The sequence below is a fragment of the Tachypleus tridentatus genome, chromosome 1 (genome assembly GCF_004210375.1).
Source record: "Tachypleus tridentatus isolate NWPU-2018 chromosome 1, ASM421037v1, whole genome shotgun sequence".
NCBI classification, from domain to species: Eukaryota; Metazoa; Arthropoda; class Merostomata; order Xiphosura; family Limulidae; genus Tachypleus; species Tachypleus tridentatus.
The window spans coordinates 95953116-95977123 of record NC_134825.1 but is presented as its reverse complement, the minus strand read 5'-3'; the positions used below and the strand labels follow the sequence as shown (position 1 = coordinate 95977123).

The window sequence follows — 24008 nt, the reverse complement described above, 5'->3', positions numbered from 1 at the left end:
TTGACCTGCATCAATAGGTACCTGTGGTCAATAGAATGGTATTAATGTCAGAGATACCTTAGCCTCTAGAAATATTTTATATAAACTTGGTAATGTAAGCCTTGAAAAACAAGGGGAAGCTCTGGTTATTTTATAAAGAATGTTAAACCTTTCAAATATGAATTTTAAAACACAAATAATGCATAATTAACTAAAATATACAAGTAAAACCTAAAAACAATTTAACTGTCTCTCTAACTATAACATATTTATATAAGAAACAACTGAGTGTGCTACCATAAACAAAGCACAAGCAGTTACACCTACCCAAGGATGACAAATTGATGTCAATCTCAAGTAACCATTGTTGGATTAGGGTGTAAAATGAACTTTTTCAAATGACTATAAACATGCTGAAAGTACACAACTCCTAAAACTTAATGTTAACTACAGAAGATGGGCGTGATACTTGTCATGGTTTGACAAAGTTTAATTCTGCTTTCAACTGCATTCAGTGAAAGTATTTTGAAACATACACATCAACAGAACAATCAAGCTATATTATTGTCTAGATTTACATATACATGACTACCTCCTAAGAAATTTCCTTATTGTTTCAAAGTTTTTTGAGAAAAAGGAATACAAATAAGATAATATAACACTTCTAACTATTACGTACTTGATAATAATAATTTCGTTAAAATACATTGGTAGCAAAGTCATTTTATTAAATTTTTGAAAGGTGTTTAAAACGCTTGCTGTTGTTCAAGAGTTAAGTAACATCTTACCTTTAGCTGACATGAGATATAAACTATAAAGCACAAACTTCTCCAGTATTTCATTGATTTAAGATTAAGATTAACAATTCTCTTCCAGATCATATACTTACTGATACTGTGATCTGATTTCCTACTACAAGGTTAGGTATTGAAGGTTGAAGCTGCACTGCCTCTCTGGCTAGCTACAAAAAGTGAAGAAAAATGGATAATTAAAGTACAAATAAATAAACTTTTTTTTTTACAGGAAAGTCAAATATGTTATGTACATACATTGGCAAACCTAAAATACACCAAAGAATGCACACTATACATACAAACACATTATCTATTATTTGCATTTCTAGATATAAACTAAAATTCTACTTAAGTTTAAAAATTTAAATAAAATATTTTGATCAAAATAATTCAGGATTACTAATTTCCCAAATAGAGCTAAGCAAAAATTACTTAATAAAGTTGGAAAGACGAAACATTAGAGAATTCAAAACATAACAAATAATATTGTTAATATTATACAAATTAGTCACAGCATTTAAAGAAAGTTTGCATTGAATCATCCTGCAGATAGTTTTATGACATTTTCAACTATAATCCAATCAATAGTTCCAAAGCAAAAAAAATTAGTGTTTTCAAATTAAGAAGAATTTATGAAAAAAATTACTTTCATACATCACATAAATCTAGAGAATAATTTTTTAATTAAAAAATTCAATTTTTCAGCAACACACAAACATTTGTAACAGTATCATAAAACTTATAACAGCAGTGAATTCATTCAAATAAAAAAAGTTTCTGAGACAAAGGCTGAAATCAAAGTTATTAAATTTTTAATATTTACTATCTAACAAAAGTATTAAACAAATTGCAATACTGATAAACTTTGAAACTGATAACAGTGACAGATCATGTATCAGAAAGCTGTCACTTAACAACTGTACAAAAACATACTGAATTTAGGTCCACAGTGTCCAACACAGTCACACAACTCACATATGGTAAAATGGCTATTGACCTGTGTTGAATAGAGCTTCATTTTACCACTTGTTTCTTTAAATATAATTAATTCTATCAATGAGTAACTGAAAATATTATTGTGTAATTTTCTACCCTTCTATGTTTTTAAAAATAGTCAATTTTTTGTGATGTGACAAAAATGTTAACAAATTTTTCATAATTTGGCAATTATGAAAAAAAACTGTTGGACCCCATTGATCTAGGTGATGACAACTGCTATCAGTAATCACATTTCACATTCAGCAGGTAAAAATATGTATATTTGCTAACAAATATTTACATATGTTGAATAGGACAACTGGCACCATATAGTTACATGATTTCAATAGGGTTTTTACAAGTCATTATTTACATTACCAGAAAAAAGACAAAGAGGATCATTAAGATGGAAATTTGATTGGCATGTTAAACTTCTGTTATTAAATTAATGTATGCCAATACAGCCTAAAATTCAGACCTATGATTATATTATTTATTAAAAACCTCCTTTCTTCTTGCATTACAGATGCACAGTTTCTTTAAATACCAGTTTGAACAAAGTCAGATGGTTAGGGTGCTCAACTTATGGGTTCAAATCCCTGCTTCATCAAACATATTTGTTCTTTCAGCTGTGAGAGCATTATAATATGATGATCATACTACAATATTTGGTAAAAGAGTAGTCTGAGTTGGCAGTACATGGTGGTGACTAGCTACCTTCCCTCTAGTATTTCACTACTAAATTAGGGATGATTAGTGCAGATAGCCATCATGCAGCATTGCACAAAATTTAAAAGAAACCCAAACAAACATAAACCCTTATGTGACCCTACAAAATTTTATTATAAAAAGTCAGTTCATGCATAGTTTTCCAAGTTAACTCTCTTAACATGAGCCTGGTTAATTTGAATGATTACTTTGTACTTGTTTAAATTATGTGTAAATTTAATAATTCTAACTTTCAATATAATGTGTATATCTCAACAACATTTGGCAGTCTTTCAGTTAACATTATAAGCCTTTCACATACAAAACAATCATATTTTTAGAGAAGTATTTTTAATAAAATAAAATAAAATAAAGGTTTATTCATGAATATATGGAGTATTTGTTTTGAATATTGGTCCATTTGCCTGACCTCATAATCACCAAAAACACATTTAAAATAAATCTAAAATACCTTTTCTTTCTAGAATGACTCCAAATCATAACATAAAGCCACATTAATGTATCCTAAGTAGCTTTAAGTACATAACAATATACATTTATTGATAATTAACTTTTATTTTGTGAACTGTGTCTAACTGCAATCCATACCATGAGTTGTAAATCACTCAGATACATGCAGCTCAAGTTATGCTAGAGAATTATATTATCAAGGTGCTGCTTGCATGCATACCTTGTGAAACATTTTTTCTATATTATTAACTGTACCTAATCTAATCTTAACTAACTTAAAAAGATTTTTGCTTTTTACATGTTTATTAAGTTTCATAAGAATAAATAGAGAATAAACATGAAAAATAAGAAACAAATTACAAGTGTATGAGTGAATTCCTCAAATATCCTGCAAACACAAATATCCAAGGTGTTCAGAATGCTTCAATGGAGGTCATTGTGGATGCTCTTGTGATGAATTATCTCCTCAAGCAAAACTTAACTGAAAAGGAGGTGGGAAATAGCTAAAACCACCCAGCTTTGAGAAGGAAACAAGAAGAAAAGCTTCAATGAATTACAAAAAAAACACAATGATTTGCCAAAATGGTTCAAAGAAAGCAATCCTGAAGACAATAATACATCAACAAGGAGGGGGAAAAAAAAGAAAAAAAAAAGGGGGGGAAACAACTAGAAAAGGTGGCCTGTGTGATGTGAAGACAAATGCTGAATTTATTTGAATTACTATCACCAACATGCGGGAATTTTCCATCAAGGAAGAAACTTTATGACGTAAAATCATTTTCAGACATGGGTTCTGCTGGTGTAAAATTTGTTCTTTTTTTATGCATTGAGGTATTTCGCTGTGTGGCCAAGCTATTTCTGTCAAATGATCCAGATAGACCTGTAAATGATGTGGGAGCACATAACAATCACAATATGGTGATGAAAAATAAAATGCTGGACAGCAAGTTCAAATTACAAGATGTTTCTCCATAAACACATACTCTATGGAAAGTAATTATAGCTCTGATATCAGATATCCCACATTTGAAAATATGTATGCACAGATTTCTAATTTTGGTAAGAAAGAATTTAAAATAGTTTATCAGAATTCTTTTGGTGTGTTTAGGCATGAAAGTACAAAATCTTGTTCAGACTATCCAAAGACACTCCAAGGAGGCCATCCAAAATGCAACTGAATTAATTTTCTCTACACAAAACATAGACACTATCAGGTGGAATGAGCACCTATGTATTGGAGGAAAAGGAAATAGTATTACCTTGGTTTATCCACAAGAAATTGAAAGTGTACATTTAATGTAACTATATCAAGGAATAGCCATGTAGATTAGATTGAGTTTTGTATAAATCATTTATGAAACTGCTCACAAAAATTACAACATGGGACACAAAAGCCTGAAAAGCAGTTTATTATGCATCTAGAATTCTATTATACAATAGCAGGAAAATGGTTCAAAAGACCACTGCTACTATCAAAGATAAAACAGGTCTTAACAGGTGTTGGAAAGCCACTGAAATTATTAAGCACTAGATGAAGTTTGAGTACAATGAGCATGTTAATATGGACAATCTCCTAGTCATGAATTTGAATATGCATTACAAAGCAAATGTGAAGGCATAACCATCCTAACTGTGAGTGTCATCAATTTCCATTTAAGGTTTTGGGTTTCATTAGGCAAAAAGTAAAACCAGATAGTCATCCTTCATTGAAAGATTGTTTTGAGAAATTAAAGCTTTATCTTGGTCACAGAATTTGTACTATCAATCAAAGGAAGCACACTGCTAACATTCACACTAACTTTAGACAGGGTGAAGTTGTTGAATACAAAATGAAATACAACCTACATATTTCTGAGATAAAACAAATGAACATTATGCAAAGAAAGGAATATTATGGTACAGACATGAAATATGCATGTAAGCATTAACTGGATATTTCAACATTTCATATTACAACCACATCTTTTTGGGTAATGATACACAAGACTGGGTGGCAATTTTATTGATATAAGAAGACGTTGTAATGCAGCTGAAGGAGAATTTCCTGCACATTCAAAGCATTTATGTTCAATTGAACAATGCACAATGTTATCAAAATGGTTATGTTATTCTTTGGAATGCTGCTTATTAGAATCAAATACAATGTTACATGGAAATCATTTGTACACACAAAAACACAAGATGGAAAACACTGCATCAATGACCATTTTACAATTGCAATGATGTTAATGATATCATTTGTAAATGTGGTTTTCAATGTAATCTTGCTTAAAAAGCTTTACTATGCATTACAAATCAATGGGAGTTTTAAAAATGCTATGAATTTCTTGTTTACTTTGAGTTGAGCTGTAACTGAGACCTAGTTAACTTTACATACAAATATGCCTTTGGACTTTTTGGAAAGATGAAGCAGTTCAATGAGACCACAATTGTCAAGGGTGAGGTTCATATCCATAAGTATTCAAATCAGTAACCAGTGACATGAGATATCTGCAATATATGCAATCCAGCACTTATTTCACTTTCATTCATAAGCAAGATGGAAACAACAACAATGAATGTGATGCTGAGAACTAGATGAACAGTTCTGACTCAGATGAAGAAATTAACAATTAGATGAATGACAATGAATTTATCAGAAAACTAAAAGAAGAGGATTGTATAGTTTGCCAAAGTTGTCAAAAGAATTTACTGTCAGTGAAAAACCAAAGACTACCACAAATGTAAAAGTACAAGAAGTAGCAATGATCTCATGTCATACAGCACAAGACATACTGTTTCTCTGAGGGAATCATTGATACAAAGCAGCATTCGGTGCCTGATGGTGGAATCATGAATTCTATGGGAAAAAAACAAAACAAAACCCTCCACTGAATACATGGTACAAAACAATGCTGATGAATGAACTGAAGTATGTCTGTGCATGTATCGTGATGAATATCACTAAACAACTTGAGATTTTCAGGTTTACACTAATAGGTGTCTTTTAATCATACATTTCTTTAATACTAATTCTTTAATTAACAAAAAATTCCAAACTCTGTTTCCAAATGTGATGACTTTAGTACCAAATGTAAAATCTGTAGACAAGTTACAACAGTCATAATGACACAAAAATAAATGAAAGCTTATCAGTCTAGTATCACTATCATACAATTACATATGTAAATTAATATATATATATATATATATATTATTTACATCTTTACCTGAGAAAAAAGTTCTTTACAAAACAGTACATTTTGTGCACCCTCCAACTTGTTCATCCAATGGGAATCAGAGTGAATAGGTGAAATAAAAGGAGATGTAAAATCTCCAGCAGCTATTGTTTCTGTATCTGAAAATAAAGAAAGTGTCAGAATAACATAAGTAGTTCAACTTATCTTATATACTTTATTCAAATTTCATTACTTTAATATATTTTATAAATTTTCATTACTATTTAACTGGCTTTGCCTTCATCAGACAGTTTTTATTAGAATAACCTAAACTGTCTTCTAATAATTTTTCATTCCATTAAAAACATACATAGAAGATTTTCTATAGTGTAAAGAACTTACACAACAACTTAAAAGTTCATCTCCTGAATAATACATCTATTCATAAAAAACAGATAAAATAATTAATGAGTAGTTATAAATAAGATAATGGTATTGTAATACAAAGAAGCTTTTGTAGCATTAAAAATACCTTTTTGAATTACAACATGAATATAACTGTTTCCTTCTAGTTCACTGGGTAGATTAACTTTCAATGCACTGGGCCGAGGAACTTGAGGTCCACCAGGGGAGAGTGGAGTAACATTTGTACAAGATTGTTCGCTTTTTGTCACTTCAAATGTTCCATTTTGCCAAAATCGTGACCCAACTAAAACAAAAAGTACAGATAAGGTTCATTTATTTCAAAATTTCTTATCTGTTAACCTTTAGGACAAAATAACTTTGTTTCACTATAAATTTAAGTAAATCCACAAATCCACAACTGTTTTATGGCAAATGTTAGCATTTAATTAAAACCATGCATTAGTATTTGACAATTTAAAAGTTATATTTTTAAATATATGTACAAAACTCTTTCATAAGTCACTGCTTGGTTTTTACTTCTTTTGTTTTGAATATTTTTAGAAATTTATGAAAAGCAAGAACAAAAATGTACTTAGCAAAAAGTAGTTTTCTCTGGAACCAACTTGTCTGTTGGAAGTTTTATAAACAACAAAAAGTCAATACAAATTTAATTCTATACTGAAAATGTATTTCTAATAGATACTTGTATCTTCTCACATGTATAGTTGTTCTTGTTTAGTGCCACCCTCTATATAGAAAACTTTTTGCATTCCACAAGTCTTAAACTTCTAGACCTCACAATCAATTTGGTTTACTGCATCTCACATATAAATTATCATGCAACAATCCTCTACCAATAGGACTGCATGCAACTCCCTCTATTCGATTCAACTAAACTATAATTTTGAGGTTAGGCAGAAAGAAAGCACCAGTATTTAGAATGGAAGAATGATGAGCAGTGTGAAATACATTTCAATGAAGGAAAATAATAAATTCTGAGCTACATATACACTATTAAGTGCTATTATACTGAGAGTATTAAGAATTAAATAATAAAAAGTAAAAGTGAGAAAAATAAACCTGGAACCTTTAGTTCAAGCAGAACACAGAACTTAGAAACAATTAAGGTGTTGTAACAAAACCAAAATGTTATCAATAAACACTCATCAAGTGACAATCATCACTCTTAACATATTTAACCCTTACCACTACGATAAGATAGGTAAAAACTTACCACTACGATAACTTAGATCCCCTAAAATTAAATTTCCTTGTTTTCTTAGTCTCCACTTCTGACGCATGTTCAATAATTCAAGATGAAAATCTGAAAGTGAGCGATTCTTTCCTTCTGCCTGAGATATTCGTAAGCGTTCTGCACCCTTTTGAATAATTGTAGCAGCACTTACAAGACCCTGTAAATATTTATTAGTTTCCAATTTTACATGATCTATATCTAGCTACTGTTTATAATTTAAGAAATTTTCATTTAATTGATATCACTATGGATTACTTTTTACAAAGCAAACAAAGAAATATTAAAAACTAACAGTTTCTTAAATTACACTGCAAAATGCAGTATCTTGGTAAGCAATTTTGTTTTGGCCTAAAAGAATGTTTAAACTGGAGAAGTTGAAATTTTGAAGAACACTATTTTAAGATTAAATATTCAACTGTTCTTTTTGCTAAGTAAAAACTGACAGACCACAGTAAATTCATGTATTATAGGTTTTAATAAGAGAAAAGAGAAACTGGCTTGCACTTCTTAGTACAAAAGGTACTAAGGACAGGAATTAAGTTGTACTTCCTGCAGTTTTCACACAGTTTATTTATAAAGAAAGTTATGTTGCTTGTAGTTTATTTTTCTTTATTATATGATTTGTTATGGCCCACCATATAATATTTGTTATAAGAGCTTCAATGATTTTCTATTTGATCAGCAAACACAAACTGTATTTATTTTGTCTAATTTACATTGGAAAACTAGACTAAATATTTGTTTTTCTATTGTTACTTGAAGTAATTATATACTTATACTTGTAAAGTATAAAAATAAGTCCAGATTGATCTTTCAAAAAATGTTTTTCCTTCAGTTTGTTTACTAATTTTTTTGTCTATTCAAAAGATGGTCATAAAACAGTCTATTTGCTTTTTCAACTTTACATGTATATTTTTGAAATGTATTGAATACAAAGTAATATGGCCTAACAGTTTATGCTTCCTTCAAACATTAGTACTTAAAACTTTGAAATCCTTTTATATTATAATGAGGAAACAAATTAAAACTTCCCATATTTTTTATATATGCAAAATACTAAATATGTCCTACTAAAGTTATTATTTTCCTATACTGAAAATATATTTCAGATAGGTACATACATCCACTAAGATGTACAGCTATTATTTTTCAGTGCTGCCTTCCACATACAAATTTTTTTTTCACTTGCCACAACCCTTGAACTCACCCGTATCCTAATGACAATATGGTTCCACTGCATCTTGCATGTAAAATCATTATTCAACAGCCCTCAACCAACAGGAGTGCAACATACCCTTCTGAAGCATGTGACACCATCTATTTAATTCTACTCAACTACCACTTCAAGATTAGGCAGAAAAGGAAGCACTGGTTTTCAGCAGGGAGGAATGGTTGGAAGCGAGGAGTATATACTTACCAGAAATATATTTTCAGCATCAGAAAGTAATAACTTCCTATAAAGTATTTAACTTCTCATACGGATAGCTAAAGCCCCAGGTTGAACAGGTGAATGAATTGGTGCAAAGGATAGAAGGAAATATCCTTCACAAGCATCTAAAGAACACCCCTGAAGTGAGATCCCATTGGAAGAGAAACATACATGGGAGACCATGCCACTTCTGTACCAGTTATTCTCTGTACCAATTGTGAAAAGAGGTGTCAAATATACAGAAGGAAAGCAGGAGAAGCACAGACAAAAAGGGAGAGAAAATTTGGCAAGTTTGATTCCAAACCACAGTATGCCAGAATCTCAATCCCATAGAAGAAAGACTGTAGATGATCTAGACAAGAATGGGAGGAAAGATAAAATAGATGTACTTCTAGATGTAATGTGGCTAGGATCCAATGAAGAGCAAGAGGGCCAGTCACCTCCAGTACAAAACTCTGCAATATTGGGAATAGAATCTCTGACCTGTGGTAGGAGGAGGATCCAAACCATCATCATTTCAAGTAAAACAGGCACATGTGTGCAAATCCACAAAACATGATACATCTGGGAATCTAGCATCCAAATAATGGCAGAAATATATATGCCAATGTGACAAGTCACTCAACCAGCCTTAGGTAGTAAAAATTCCCTGAGCTAGAGTGCAAGAGGGAAAAACCATCACCCCAATCAACATCATTTTCAGAAGAGGGCCATATGAAGAACAGTGTGATGCCATCCTCCAGGTCCCACTGCACAAAAGTGAATTGCACCTACAAAATATAATTAACCATTCAATCGATATTAAACTACACAAAAGCTAGGCACACTATCAACCACTGGGAACCACTGCATAAAGGTTGGCTGCATAATTAGAGAAACAAACATTATCTTCACCAGCAGAAAAACACTGTCCTACTCCCAACTAAATGGAAGTCATCACATTCAGGAGGACTCTTCCATGGCCCAACGCCCTGGCAGCACAAAGCTGGAAAGCATCAAGGACTCCCACACTCCCCTAGAAAAATAACAGGGGACAGAATAAAATGAAGAGGAGAAATAGTTTTTTTCTTTACTACTTCATTTATTGTTCTGTATTTTAAGAAAAATAAGTTTAATAATTTATTTCTAAACAATAATAAATTATGTACATATATAATGTATAATAACTGAAATGTGACTGTATATTACAAAATACTAGTCCCCTAAAACACAGGCAAAACAGGGAAGACTAAAGGGTAACTTTATGTTATTGGATACATAACTGGAGAGCACATGCACCTTGTCAATGCAAGTTATGTGATGTTAGCAAGACTTGACTGGAAGGTCAATAAAATAAAAAATATATATAGCATTATGAGACTTAAGCTACTTAGACTAAACATCTGTTTTTTCGTGTTTTAATATGTAGTTAGTCTAGCACAAAAAAAGAATTTATACTTATTTCCTAATATTTTTATGGTGGTTACAAGGTTGGTCAAGTGACAGACCCCCCCATTACTAAAAGCCTTGTAAACAAAATAAAATATAAAGTCTTAATAAAAACAAATGTTTGAAATGTATTTAGGAGGTTTTACAGATTACACAAATAATATGCAAGATTTTTGAGATGAAGAATAGTTTTCTTAATCATAACATGAAATCACTTTACACTCAGGCAAGTAACAAAACAGACTATTTTCACAAACAAATCTTTAGTAAAAATATTTCCTTAAAAAATATTTTTTATACAAAAACTTGTCATCTTTACTAAAAGTCTACCAAGTTTTGTGAAAATATACATATTGTGTCAAAAGTTATAGTGCAAATACGTAATGTGTGCAAGCGTGAGACCATCATGAAAGGGTTATTGAAGATACACAGTGTCAAAGTAGAGAATTTTCATAAACCACAAGTCAAATGACAATACATCTAAAGTTTTAAGTAGTTTTTTTAAAGGTTTAATTTTAAGTAAGGAATTTACAACTTCAATAAAATAAAACTTTGAATTATAGCACATATTATAATATTAAATTTGTTTACTTACACTGATATTAAACATGTTTAATTAAGCTATGAATTTAACACAGTGACTTTGCAGAACAGCATTTGGAGGAGCTCCTGTTGCAAAAGGGTTAAGTGAGAAATACAAGTGTGATGATCGATGCAATGCAGCTAAATTAGTCATCAATACAAAACAAAACTTTTTACCAATGCTTAAGATGTAGAACTGGTTTCTGACTCTTTTTAGATAAAAGCTTAGTGCACCTATCATAGGTTGGCTATGATAGCCAACCTTATGCACATGGGTAGAGGTCAAAATTCAGAAGCCAAGACCTTTCACTGAGTGCTATTTGACATCAGTGTTATGAACTATTCATTTTTACCTTGCATTTCTCATTGAGCAACAGTTCATAGTACAGGAGAGTAAATACCAGATACAATATACAGAAATACTGAAGAAAAATAAACTGCAGATATCCAATTTCTAGGTTTCAAATGATATACAAAAGTAATATGCCAACTATACAATGGACAAAAGTATTTCTAACCTTCACATGAATAGCATTTTGTAATAAAACTTATCACAGTCTGCTGATGTTGTCAATTCACAAAACATATCTCAAGCACAAATACCCATGTAACTCATCTAATTTTTGTACACATTTTACTAAAAGATTCCAAACCTTCATGTATATACAGACAGTAAATTTGGAATTATAGTCAACATATTCTTTCTCCAATATGAAGTCTGTCCAATGGAACAAGCCCATGCACAATCAGTTAATTGTACTACCTGCCCAAAGCCAATATCACAAACCCAGTAGAGACATCAAAAGGAAAAGGAACATATACACAGTAAAGGAAATATGTTATTCACAGTATGTTAAAAGTTTTTACTTGCCAGTTGTCAAATGCCTTTGTCTAAAGTGGACTATTTAAACATTAATAACAATCTTAAATAAGATGTAACAGATGGAGTTCACACACAAAAAATATGTAAAAAAATAATAGGGATAAAAGTCATATATGAAATATTTTACTTTTACTTGCCACTCTATTTCACTATTTGAAAACATTCTGTAAATTGCAAAAATTAAATGTACCCTTTACAACAAAGGACCAGATATTCAATTGGTGGAATACTGTTGTTGATGGATTCCCAACTTGTTACTGATGAATTTGCACTCTCCTATACAGGTTATTTCTGACCTCACAAGTGAAATTTTTGTGACAGTTAGAATATTATACAACATACAGGATTTTCAAATTTGCAGTTTATGTTGTCATTAACCAATTTAAAAGTGATTCTCTTCCAGTTTGCATTGACTGTCACATCATTTGTCATTACCTTAAGTATTCACTATCAATTTTTCTTTTCTCCTTATACATTTTATAAGTTTTTTTCATCATTCCACTGTCTTAGATTGTGTATTGTTTTCTTCATTATAAATTCCTTCAGCAGAGACATTATGATTTCATGTTATATCGCATTTTTTTATTTTATTGACATATCTTACATGTTTCACGCATTACCAATTTTTAACATTCTGATCTTGTGTGAAATTTAGCAAGGACTGGTGGTGTTAAGAGACATCAATGTACAGCATATAGAATAGTTTAATCAGTAATAAATTACTTGTTGATTTTAGGTTTAGTTTCATCAAAGTATTCACTTCTTTGTGAAATGATGAGCTCTAGGTCTATAAAAATTTATTTGCGAATAGTTTAATGTACAACTTCTCTACTATACAAAGTGCATGTAGTAGTGTTGTTGTTTTTTTGTGGGGAAACAATCAACAGTTATGAAACACTAAATTTTGTATGACTTCTTAAAACTCTGAAAATACAACTTCTACTTTTTACTTTCCACTGATCTACCGTGTGATTCCTACAAACTTAAATACTTACATTTTCACAACATTATACAGTGATCCAGCTTAGATATGTATCCATGTAAGTATACATTTCTGATCATAAATATGTATTATGAACATAAAATGTGTGTGTGCCAGATATGCATAGTATTTGCTGGTGTTTATATCTTTCAATTACATGTAATAATTTACCTGTTCAAAATCAAAAAATTGTACTGACCGTCAAAAATTACAAAATATGGAAGATCATGTAAACTGATTAACAAGTCATACAATCATTCTCAGTTGGCAATTACCAGTAATACAGGTTTAATACTGATGAAGTGTAAATTATACCACTCTATTAAATAAGGAACTGATAAAGCAGGTCAATAAAAAGTCAACTACCTGAGAATACGAATAACATAAGATGATAATGAAATAAAATGAAGAACAGGGATGACATTTCTGAAAATGAAAAAATACTAACACACACTAAAATATCTTTGGGTGTGGAGTTAAGAGCTTTGGATTGCTATGTTATACTAATTCTTACATATATACCAGAATACTGGACATTATCACCAAGTATGGAAAAAAAAAAGAATTGAAGCACTTTAGTCATGATTCTTAAGGTGCATGTTGAAGGTATGTTGGACATGTCACATTTCAAATGAAGATATTTTGTCAAGATCAGGTTGCAGGTAGAAGTTGGTGATTACCATCAGAAAGACACAGTGGAGTTTCTTGTACACTTTATGAAGAAAGAAGAAATTAAAAGTCTGAACATAGCTATGGGATCAAAGTATTGACTGAACCAAGTGCAAAGTGACTTTCATGTTAAGATTAAAAACACTTTTCTTTATCTGAAAATTGTTGAATTTCATTTGAATAGACTCTAAAACCTCCTAAATAAATTTCATATGTTTGTTTCAGTAAAATTTTATATTTTTCTCTACCTTAACTCTACACAGGGTTGGTCAAGTGGACTGATCTCATAAAAACCATACAAAAAATGCAAAATAAATTTAAATTACTTTTTTCCTGTCTAAACTATCCAGTTTTACTTATCGTAAGTAGCTTAAAGCTATCTAAATTATATTGTTTTATTTCCCTTTACATTATCTAAATAATTCCGTCACAAAAGTTGTAATCACTCAAACATGTAACTCCCTTTATCCTATTGAATACTCTCAAGCATATCTTGTGAAAAATTTTTTTTTCATTATATTATCTAACTTAAACTTGTCTACCCTAATGAGTTTATAATTTTTACATTTTAGTTACTTTTTTAATAATGAAAAAACACACACACGAAAAATAAGAAATAGATTACTAACATGGCTCTAATTCTTCTTTTTACTGTCAACTGTTGAAACTTAATCCAACTTTTTTTATACTAACAGTTTTACTCCACTAAATAACTTATTTTATTAAATAATGCAACTAAGAATAGAGAATAATAACACATAAAAAACAGACAATGTCTTATAATATCATAATTTTTTAGATTTCTAACTACGTGATAAGGGCTATTAAAAATTTGGCTCAGGTCATTAATGTGTTTCATGAGAATAAAGTTTGAACTGAAAGTGAAACAGACAATTCTCTATACAGAAATCAGCATAACATATTATTTAATATATAACCCTGGCTTTAAATTGGTTATAGATAATAAAAACATCTGAGGACTATTGGCAATTTGTGAAAGATATAATGTGACATGTGGTCATAGTAAATGGTTTTGACTTTCTAGTTTATGCCTTTGTAATTAAATAAGATTGAAAGCTATAAAAATTATGCCTTGAATGAGTAATAACCTATATTATTATAAGTAATTCAGATTATATTCCACTCTTCTGAAATGGGTGTTAAATAAGAGTAAAGAGAAGACCTAGAGAGCAAATGTCCTAATTCTCCTTCTTAGGGGGGGGCTTGAAAACTTGAAGCTTGTATAAAATTAAAATGTTACTTATTAGCTATATTTTGAGACCAAGTTTATTCCTATACCATGATACTAAAGTAATTTAATTAAATTTTGCAAATCACTCAGTGACATATTGTGACAAGTGTAGAAAAGGGTACCTGTATGGAAAGAGTTAAGGATGACTAAATAAGTTTAGGATGTTTGGTTGGATGTCATTTCAAATTTTTACTTACTTGTATTCAGCATTTATTTCATATGCTGATTTCAGAACTAATAATTTTTTGAAACTATTAATGAAATATAAGAAATTTTATTAAGATTACCACTGATTTCTTTTTAACATTAAACTTACCTTCTTTTTGGCAACTAATACTGCTACATTTTTTACTTCAGGGGGATCCTGAGAAACTGGATCTAAAACCATGTATCGCTTCTCTTTTGCAATATTCAGTACATCTAAAAGAACACTTATCTCTGTCAGAGCACTCCTGGAATTTAAAAAAAAAAATCAAATGGATAATTATTAAAAATATTTTTCATTTAAATATCACTGTGTATTCAAATGCATTTTTGGATATTTAGAAAAATAATCAAAATACATTCTACAAATCAAAAGTTTATTTGATTTAAGTGAACAGTAATTTGCATAAAATTACAAATACAAATTTAGTCAATAACTATACTGATTTTTTTTTGTCTTATATGTTGGTTTTTTATCCCTAAAGTGTAAAGTATATGTAGATTTAGGTGTACACCTCAAGGATAGTTATTCATAACTGGATATAAGTTATAAATATAAAGGACAATCCAGATCCAGTTATTCTGTTTAACATACTCTAAATGTGAAAACTAGAGTTATATGTCAACACATATCATAATAGTGTAGTTAAAAAACTGCAAGATTTTGAATTTGATATGTATATGTCACTCACATGCCTATCAAAATGAAATTTAATGTTGATTCCATAACATAAATAATTATAAAAATCCTTGCTACATGCCTTTTAAGCTTCAAAAAACATTCAAATTATACCATATATATGTATATAACATTCATGGACATTACTGAAGTTCAGCTACCATGACAACATAATTTAGATTGAAAGTTCCAACTTGCATTCCACAAAAGTTAATGTGGAATGTGAAAGATATCAGATCAGAAAACGAGAACATTAGACTGGTAGGAAAGTGATCCTAACCTGAGAAAGATATTGCTAGTCAATCCCACAATAAGAAAAATAAGTAAACTAGGATGCACCTCTGGGTGTAGAGTAGCTAGAGAGCAGCAGTCCGTACTTGGTAAGTCAACTACATTCAAAACCTCCTCACAAAGTAACAACATCCATGTTAGTGTATTATGATGAACATACCATCTTCACCTCAAACTCAAGAATCATTCCAATTCCCAGGCATGACATAAGAATTAGTTCTGACCTAGTGATTCAGGAGCTTGACGTATTGAAAGAACGTCTGTTGCAACGAGTCAACTCCCCCAACCATGAAATAGGCCAGATCATCTAATTTGGGATACCCAAAAACAAAAACACAGCAATCTCACATACCACTGCTGTGACCCACAACATAGATGGAGAAACCTGAGGGAGAAAAACAGACAATCCCAAACCTGTGTTGATTGGTTCACTTGTATTCCAAAACCTGCCTGCAGGGTACTGACATCTACACAAAGGTAGGATGAGAGCTCCCAATCAAAGGAATGAACTACAAACTGAGATCTAATTCCCTTTTATTGATTATCATATATTGGAGAATATTAAATCATCTACATAACACTACTGACCTGCTCTGCACTGAACTGTTATAACTATCTTTGTGTGAAACTCATTCCAGGAGGGTGCTTCCCCATATAACCATCCTAATGACTTGGAACTGGTAGGTAATAAGCACTCCCATGTTCCACTAGAAGAAAAGGGTAGGTAGGAATGCACTGGAAAGGCTGGAGGAACATCATCACCTACGACAGTGGGAATATGTGATTACAAAACCCTATTCCAAAAATCAGACCAGACCATCTTCACTTATTCAGTATATTACTATTATCATCATTATACTGGTACCCCAAAAGGAAGCAATACATTCCATATAAGAATGAACAACCCTGACTTGGTCAAGGGTAAAGACACAAAACAGGAGAAAGGAACAATCTAAATAAAGAAAAAGACAGGTAAGGTGAAAAACTTATATGAAACATCAATGACAAATCTAATCTTCAATGTCTACAGGTCAAGAGAATGAAATACATTTTACTGGAACTATAAAGCATGGAACATAAAGAAGTGGTTCAAACAAAGGTAAATTAAAGGAATTCCGGACAACACAAATGATCCAATCAAGGGTAGGATGCCAGGGAGGGAAACATAGCTAGAAGGAGCATACAAGTAAGGTAAGAACTGAAGAAGCAAAAACCCCATGATACTTGAAAATTAAAAGTATTTGAAAAAAGCTGTCCAATATTTTGAAAGCAAGGAGACAAAAGACCTATGGTCGAAAAGCCAGGTGAGAAATTTCTGCCACACAAGTTAGACTTCTCGAAAAGAAATCCCCTAATAGTAGACCAGCTACAGAACATATTGCACATGCATAAATACACCTCCATGGAAGATGAACAGATGGAACCAGTTAACAAAGAAGTAACTTGAAGTATGAAATTGGATCTCTTGCCAGGGACCACACAAAAGCCAGGTGTGAAGAAGCAATTGTAAAGGTTAGGTTGGTTGGTTGATTTAGTGTTTTATGACACAAAGCAGCTAGGTTATCTGGGCCAAACATCCTGTAAAAAGGTAAAATTAAAGTAAATTTAGTAAAATTCATAAAAGAAAATTAATGTAAAATAAAACAAAGTTTACAAAAAACAAAAGTAGCATCAAATCAATGCTTACGTCTAGTCTGCAACGTTAAGAGAAAAACTACAGTAATAGAAGTCATAAAGGACTTTCTGTAGCATAATTGTAATTATCATAACTTGCCAGGAAGACTAACAGGTAAGTTCAAAAACCACCGTCAATCACCTGAAGCTGGCCTTTCCAGTCCTGGTTCCAAGTTATTTGATGTTATGGTCATTTTCAAAAAGTAATAAAAGTTTCAAAAGACATGTAGCAAAATTTTAATAATAACTCGCCAGGATGACTAACAAATAGTTCAAATGGATAGTTCAAATAGCAGCGTAGGCGAAGTGGATGGAGAACCCTTCTGTTTATGACCAAGTCTTTTTTCCTTACTGTCCTTATTCAGAGGAGGTCTATCAACCTCCATGGATCCTGCCCTGGGTCGATTGGGCAGGTCTTTGTTGTTGGAAGGGGATTCCAGTGACTGAGGACTCAAACGAATAATTGTTTTGCATCTTGGGGTGGGAGGAAAAGATGTATCTGAAGAAATGCCTATATTTGGAACCAAAGGACATGGTTCTTGGGGTTTGTTGGAATGTATGGGAGAAACAGAGATGGGTGTAGAAATTGATTCATCAACCTTTTTAACCATGGAGGTCAAAAGGCTTTCCATTTGTTTTGAGAACGATTCTCTTGGAGGTACCGAGAGATCTGTCTGCACTCCCATTGTAGTTGTGGAACAAAGTGCAGCAGCATATGTCCAAGATGGAGTAGCAGACAGCAATTTCCGAACCTCAGAATAACTAATGTTATGAGTCGTTTTCAAATGCTGCACCTCTTTTTCCTCCAACCATTTAGGGTAAGAACGAAAGTAGAACAGGCGAGAACCATTGCAGTTGACACAATGTGGGTCTGTATCACACTCATAGGCGTTGTGGTCCTTCCCACCACAAAGAGCACATGACTTTGAGTGGCTGAACCTCTGATATTGAAAACACTGGAGAGGGTTTGGAACGTATGGCCGTACCCTGCAATTTAGATAACTTGCCCTGATGGTGGCAGGTGCATGTGGTGATGTAAATGTCAAAACGAGGATATTTGTTGGCAATGTAACTCCATCTTTGCGAGTGGAGATGTGCCTCACTGCAGAAACTCCTTGAGTGGAGAAACCAGCGAGAATCTCTGACTCAGGGACGTTCTTCAAATCCCTCTCAACAATAATTCCTTGTGATGAGTTCAAGGTAGCATGAGGGGTAACCTCAATAGGTACATCCCTAATTGCCCTTGAATTCAAGATGAGTTCACTGTGTTGGGATGTGGATGTTTCAACCAATATGTCTCCAGATCAAAGCTTCTTTACTGACTTTGAAGAGCCAGCAAGTCCCTCTAGTCCCTTCTGAATAAAATTGGGGGACATTTGCCCTAAAGGTTTTTCTGAAAGAGAATGTAATATAAGAAAATGAGGTATGTGTGTTACAGATGTTGAAGATTGCTGCTCAGAGTATTCAAGATGTGGTCGTTTACTGATTGACTGTTTTTCACTATTTTATTTAAATTTTTTGTAGGAGAATTCATAGGAAAAAAGGAAAATTTCGGTACCCACTGACCCCACCCACCGTAGAGCTCTATGATGGGAAGCACTACAATGTCATACAAGGACATTGCAGCAACGCCAAGGTTTCGTGAGCACTATACCCAAACACCAGCATCAGACACATTGCCCACAACACCTGTTGAGAACTTCCAACACTGGTACTTGGTTGACCCTAGCCTGAGTGGACCAGCTGATTGACCCAAGGGGGGCCAGGCCATCCCAAGGCTGCCTGTCTACAGGAATTCAAGGCCAAAGTGGTGTGTTAGGGTTGGACCCCTCAACCACCAGGATCCTCTTCTCCCCTTCACAGGTCGCTATGCATAGCAAACACGTGGGTGGATGTTTAGATCCCAGAGGAGGTAACCTGAAAGAACAGAACCTTCCCTGGGAGGTCCCCCTCACAATGTACAGGAATCCACACCAAGGGGACTCAGCAAGAAACTAAATAGCAGAGGGAAAAAAAAAGAAAAGCTGAAATAATAATTCATGTAATAAGGTGGATAGGTGAAAAAGAAATGCGACAGATATAAAATGACACAAACCTGAGACATAACCCATGAAGGCCAAATTAGGCCTATGAATATCTACAGACTAGGAACAAGAATGATCATCAAACTCTGAAGGTGGAAAAAAGGCAATCAAATTCCTCATACGCCAGGAAAGACACAGTAGTTTCATCAGGATCCTTGGTGAAGCCTGATAATAATGGTTGGACTATTGAACATTAATTTCCCAATGTAGAGAAACAGAGATAAATCTATAGTTAAGTCACCTGTACCTGAGACCAAGAAAAGCACTAGTCATTATTGCAACCCCCAAAGTGTTAAGGCTAACTTTGAAATGCATTGTACAGAAAGGATTAATCAAATTGAAGTGCAGAAATAAAGCTTCTTGAATTAATTGTTGAATCAAATTAAGTTGAAAAATAGCCAAATAATGAGGAAAACAAACTCAAACATGCAAAAATAAATAAATGAAAGAGCATATCCAAATTAAAATGCTGCCAAACATCCCCCAAAAGTGTTAAACCCTCTTGAATAGTAAAGGATGGACCCAAAAGGACATGGTGAACCAACTTTCCAACATCCAGAAAGACACACCCATATTTAGGTGCTGTTAGAGGGCAGCAATGAATTAAAATAGCTAACTTTGAGAAAAAAGGAAGTACTGGGTCAGAATTTTCTTTATATCACTTTAAATGATGTAGAAGTATAGAAGAATTATATTGTGATTTTACCTGTAGATAACAGTTTCATAATCAAAGAAGAAGACAGTTATAGAGAGATAATATTTCATGATGATATAGTATACACAGTGAATTTGGAAACAGTGGAAAAGTAGGCTTTTACTTACAGAGTTGACAATAACCTACATTTAATAACCTTAATATAGATGTCTTTGTCCTGTTTTAAAACACTGAGTGTCATGTAAAATACACTATATTTGGTAAAGCATTGGCTAAAAATGTTTCTTTAAAGCATTACAGAGATGTGTATTTCACTAGATATATAATACTCCTACATTTCAAATAGCATACACAAACCTCAACTTGGTGCGAACAGAGTCCCATGGCCAAAGGGATGGTTGAAATGTAACCAGTTCCTTCTGTTCTTCACCTGAGAGATTAGAAGTACTTTCTAGGTGGTCCTGACTATCATCATCAACCTTTCCAAAGTCAATCTTATGGGCTAATTTTGTAAGATTCTCTGACATAGACAGAGGTCTGTTGAAGTAAAAAATAAATAAATGTTTTTCCATTACTTCAAAATACTTAAGCATATATACACATATACATACAAATCTCAAAAGACTGTTCTGAAATTCTATTGGTTTACAACAGTTATATAATTTTAATTGTATCTATATATTATAAATTTCATTTTTGCTAAAAGTAAAATTTAATTTTACATATATTCATACAGTTATGACAGAAAGTGTTCGTACATCTGCGTCCCTGCATTTTTTGCTCATAACTTAAAAAGTATCACGAGTAGGCTTATAGAAGTAAAATGTATTATAAATATTACACTAACACACATCTACATAAACTTTTCTGTAAAGAAGAATGGAAGAAAATACCAGTCGAGTACTGTCAAATGATCATGGAGGGCTATGAGGAGAGATTGAGCCAAGTAATTCACCTGAAAGGCTACACAACTGACCATTAAAGTAGACGCACGAACATTTTCTGCCCCTCCTAAGTTTGGTTATTTGTTTATAAACAGTTTATTTGTTGTTCAATTTACATAAAAATTTATGTAGATGTGTGTTAGTATAATATTTATAATATACCATACTTTCATTATCCTAGCTGTGATACTTATTAAGTTATGAGGAATAAACTACTCACAACGCAGGGGTAACTGTCGTAACTGTATATAATCACTAAACAATAGATCTGCTGTATAATATTGAATTCTGAATTAGGCACAATTTTCAAACATTATTCACACATCTACATCACTGTATAATGATTTTTATTTTTGAATTTCAAAGCTACACGAGGGCTACCTGCACTAGCCATCTAAAATTTAGCAGTGAAAGACTAGAAGGAAGGCAGCTAGTCATCACCACCCACCACCAACTCTTGAGCTACTCTTTTACCAATAAATAGTGTGATTGACCATCACATTATAATGCTCCCATGGCTGAAAGGGTGAGCATGTTTGGTGCAATTGCAATTTGAACCCACGACCCTCAGATTATGAGTCAAACGCCTTAACTCACCCAGCCATGCCAGGCCCTATAGTGATTTAAAAGGACTCAAAATTCACAGAGGAGTTATACAATTTATTGTTACAAAAAAACAAAGGAATTACCCATTAAATTTCCATAAATAAGTAAACAGTGCTTTAAGCCTACATACATCCCAAATACAATACTGAGATGTAAAAAAAAATGTTATAATGCACATAGTTTAAAAGCCCAGTTAATGGTACTAGCACAACCCCTAAACCCACAGAAACAATCTGTAATCAGCCATTTTTTATATTAGGATATTTTTTGTTAATTGTTTTTTAAGTTTAGACATATAACTTGCTAACACCATGAGAAAGCTCATCATACATTATTGCAAAATCATCCAAGAGCAATTCACACCACTTGTTAATTAATATGTAAAGTGTAAGTATATTTCGAAATGTTAAACGTATAATAACAGAGGCTCATAGTTAGACTCCAACTAGAAATGTGAATTTGCAATAAATTTATATATACACACACACACACTAGCATTGTTCTGATTTTTTTATGAAAGATTTTGTTTATGCATAATTGTCTTTCAAGGAATGAAGAACTTTGTCAAATTTTGTTGTTTTTTAGTTTGTTCATATTTTAAGATTAAGGTTAGATTCACAAAGGTGTTCTCAAAGTGTTGAACAGTGTCTACTGTTATAAAAATGTGGGAATGAAAGTAAAGAAGAATTTGATAACATGTTAACCACAGTATATTTACTATGTTCATTGCTAACCATAACACTGCCTTTTGCCCAATGCTAGGATTTATCTGTTTGAACTAATATCTGCCTCATCTAACTATAAGGTCATGATGCACCTGTTTCAAAATTACAAAATTGTACTGGTTAAAAAAAACAAACATAACACTAATTTGCCACAAAATCTATTGAGGTGATATAAAAACAATGAATACATTACCTAAAAGTTTGCAATACACTTTTCTTATGCATATTTGTATCTTTCCTCACTCTAACATTTACACTGCTACCTAATTCCAAAAAAACGCTGTTGCTATTATCTAAATTATAATAGTTAAGTTTTAATTCCACACATCTTAAATTAAATGCTCTTGTTATCATACTGTGTAAATAACTGTGAGATTTCCACATCTTAGAGATTCTTACACTTTTCCAAAATAAGGCGATTTTACCACAATCAAACTAATTTCAGTCCTTAGATAATGAAATTACTAATTTTTAAAGCAAAACAGAAAATAAAAGTTTTAACCGCTATATAACTAACGGTTGAAATAAAGCCATAATTTTCAAAATAAGAATCTACCATACTTGTAATTTTTTTATTGGTTTAAGTATTACTCTACAGTGCGAGTTATTCAACGTTACTGTTACTATCATTCTTACTCGCCACTTATAGTGTAGGGTAAACTGTGTACTGTTTATAAAACAAAAAACCTATATATGAACTGTTGCATTAACTTCACTTGATTATAACACTTAAACTTACTGTGTGTAAATTTCCTGGCCATCATAAGAAATTTCTTGAACTTGATATTCTTGCGCTGCTTCGACACTAACATCCACTGAAAGCGCCATATTTCTTACAGACACAACAAACTTTTATGATCATATAAACTACCACGCACCTCTAGGCCACAAATTAACTTACGATGCAAAATTTAAACTTATTGTACTTTTAACCAAGCATTTTTAATCAACATTTTACATACTAACCTAAAACAATAATAACTATTTTAATCTTTCATTTAAATTACTTATTAGTGTTATATTTTAAATATTGTGTAAATAAATTATTAAAAGAAAAAAAAACAATAGTAATTTTTCTTTTAAATACTGAGTAAAAACTGCTATAATTTTATTGGTGGTAATATAATTTTTAGCGCATATACGTATGTATTCAATATTCAATAGAGTGTAGTA

At 32.0% G+C, this 24008-nt stretch overlaps 1 protein-coding gene across 4 annotated transcripts in view; it reads right to left on the bottom strand.

Annotated features, from left to right (window-relative positions):
* MED17 (mediator complex subunit 17) overlaps positions 1-23732 on the bottom strand; it is a 72675-nt gene extending 48943 nt beyond the window's left edge. For all 4 annotated transcript variants that reach the window (XR_013031213.1, XM_076513075.1, XM_076513083.1 and 1 more), the window contains exons 1-7: positions 23575-23732; positions 20918-21097; positions 15290-15425; positions 7728-7905; positions 6621-6797; positions 6140-6267; positions 869-940 (exon numbers count right to left, since the gene is read on the bottom strand). Coding sequence is in view for 3 of the 4 variants with exons in the window: in XM_076513075.1 (XP_076369190.1) it covers positions 869-940; positions 6140-6267; positions 6621-6797; positions 7728-7905; positions 15290-15425; positions 20918-21097; positions 23575-23663 (960 nt within the window). In the remaining variant the exon portion in view is untranslated. The remainder of the gene's footprint in view (positions 1-868; positions 941-6139; positions 6268-6620; positions 6798-7727; positions 7906-15289; positions 15426-20917; positions 21098-23574) is intronic.
* Positions 23733-24008: the final 276 nt, after the last annotated feature.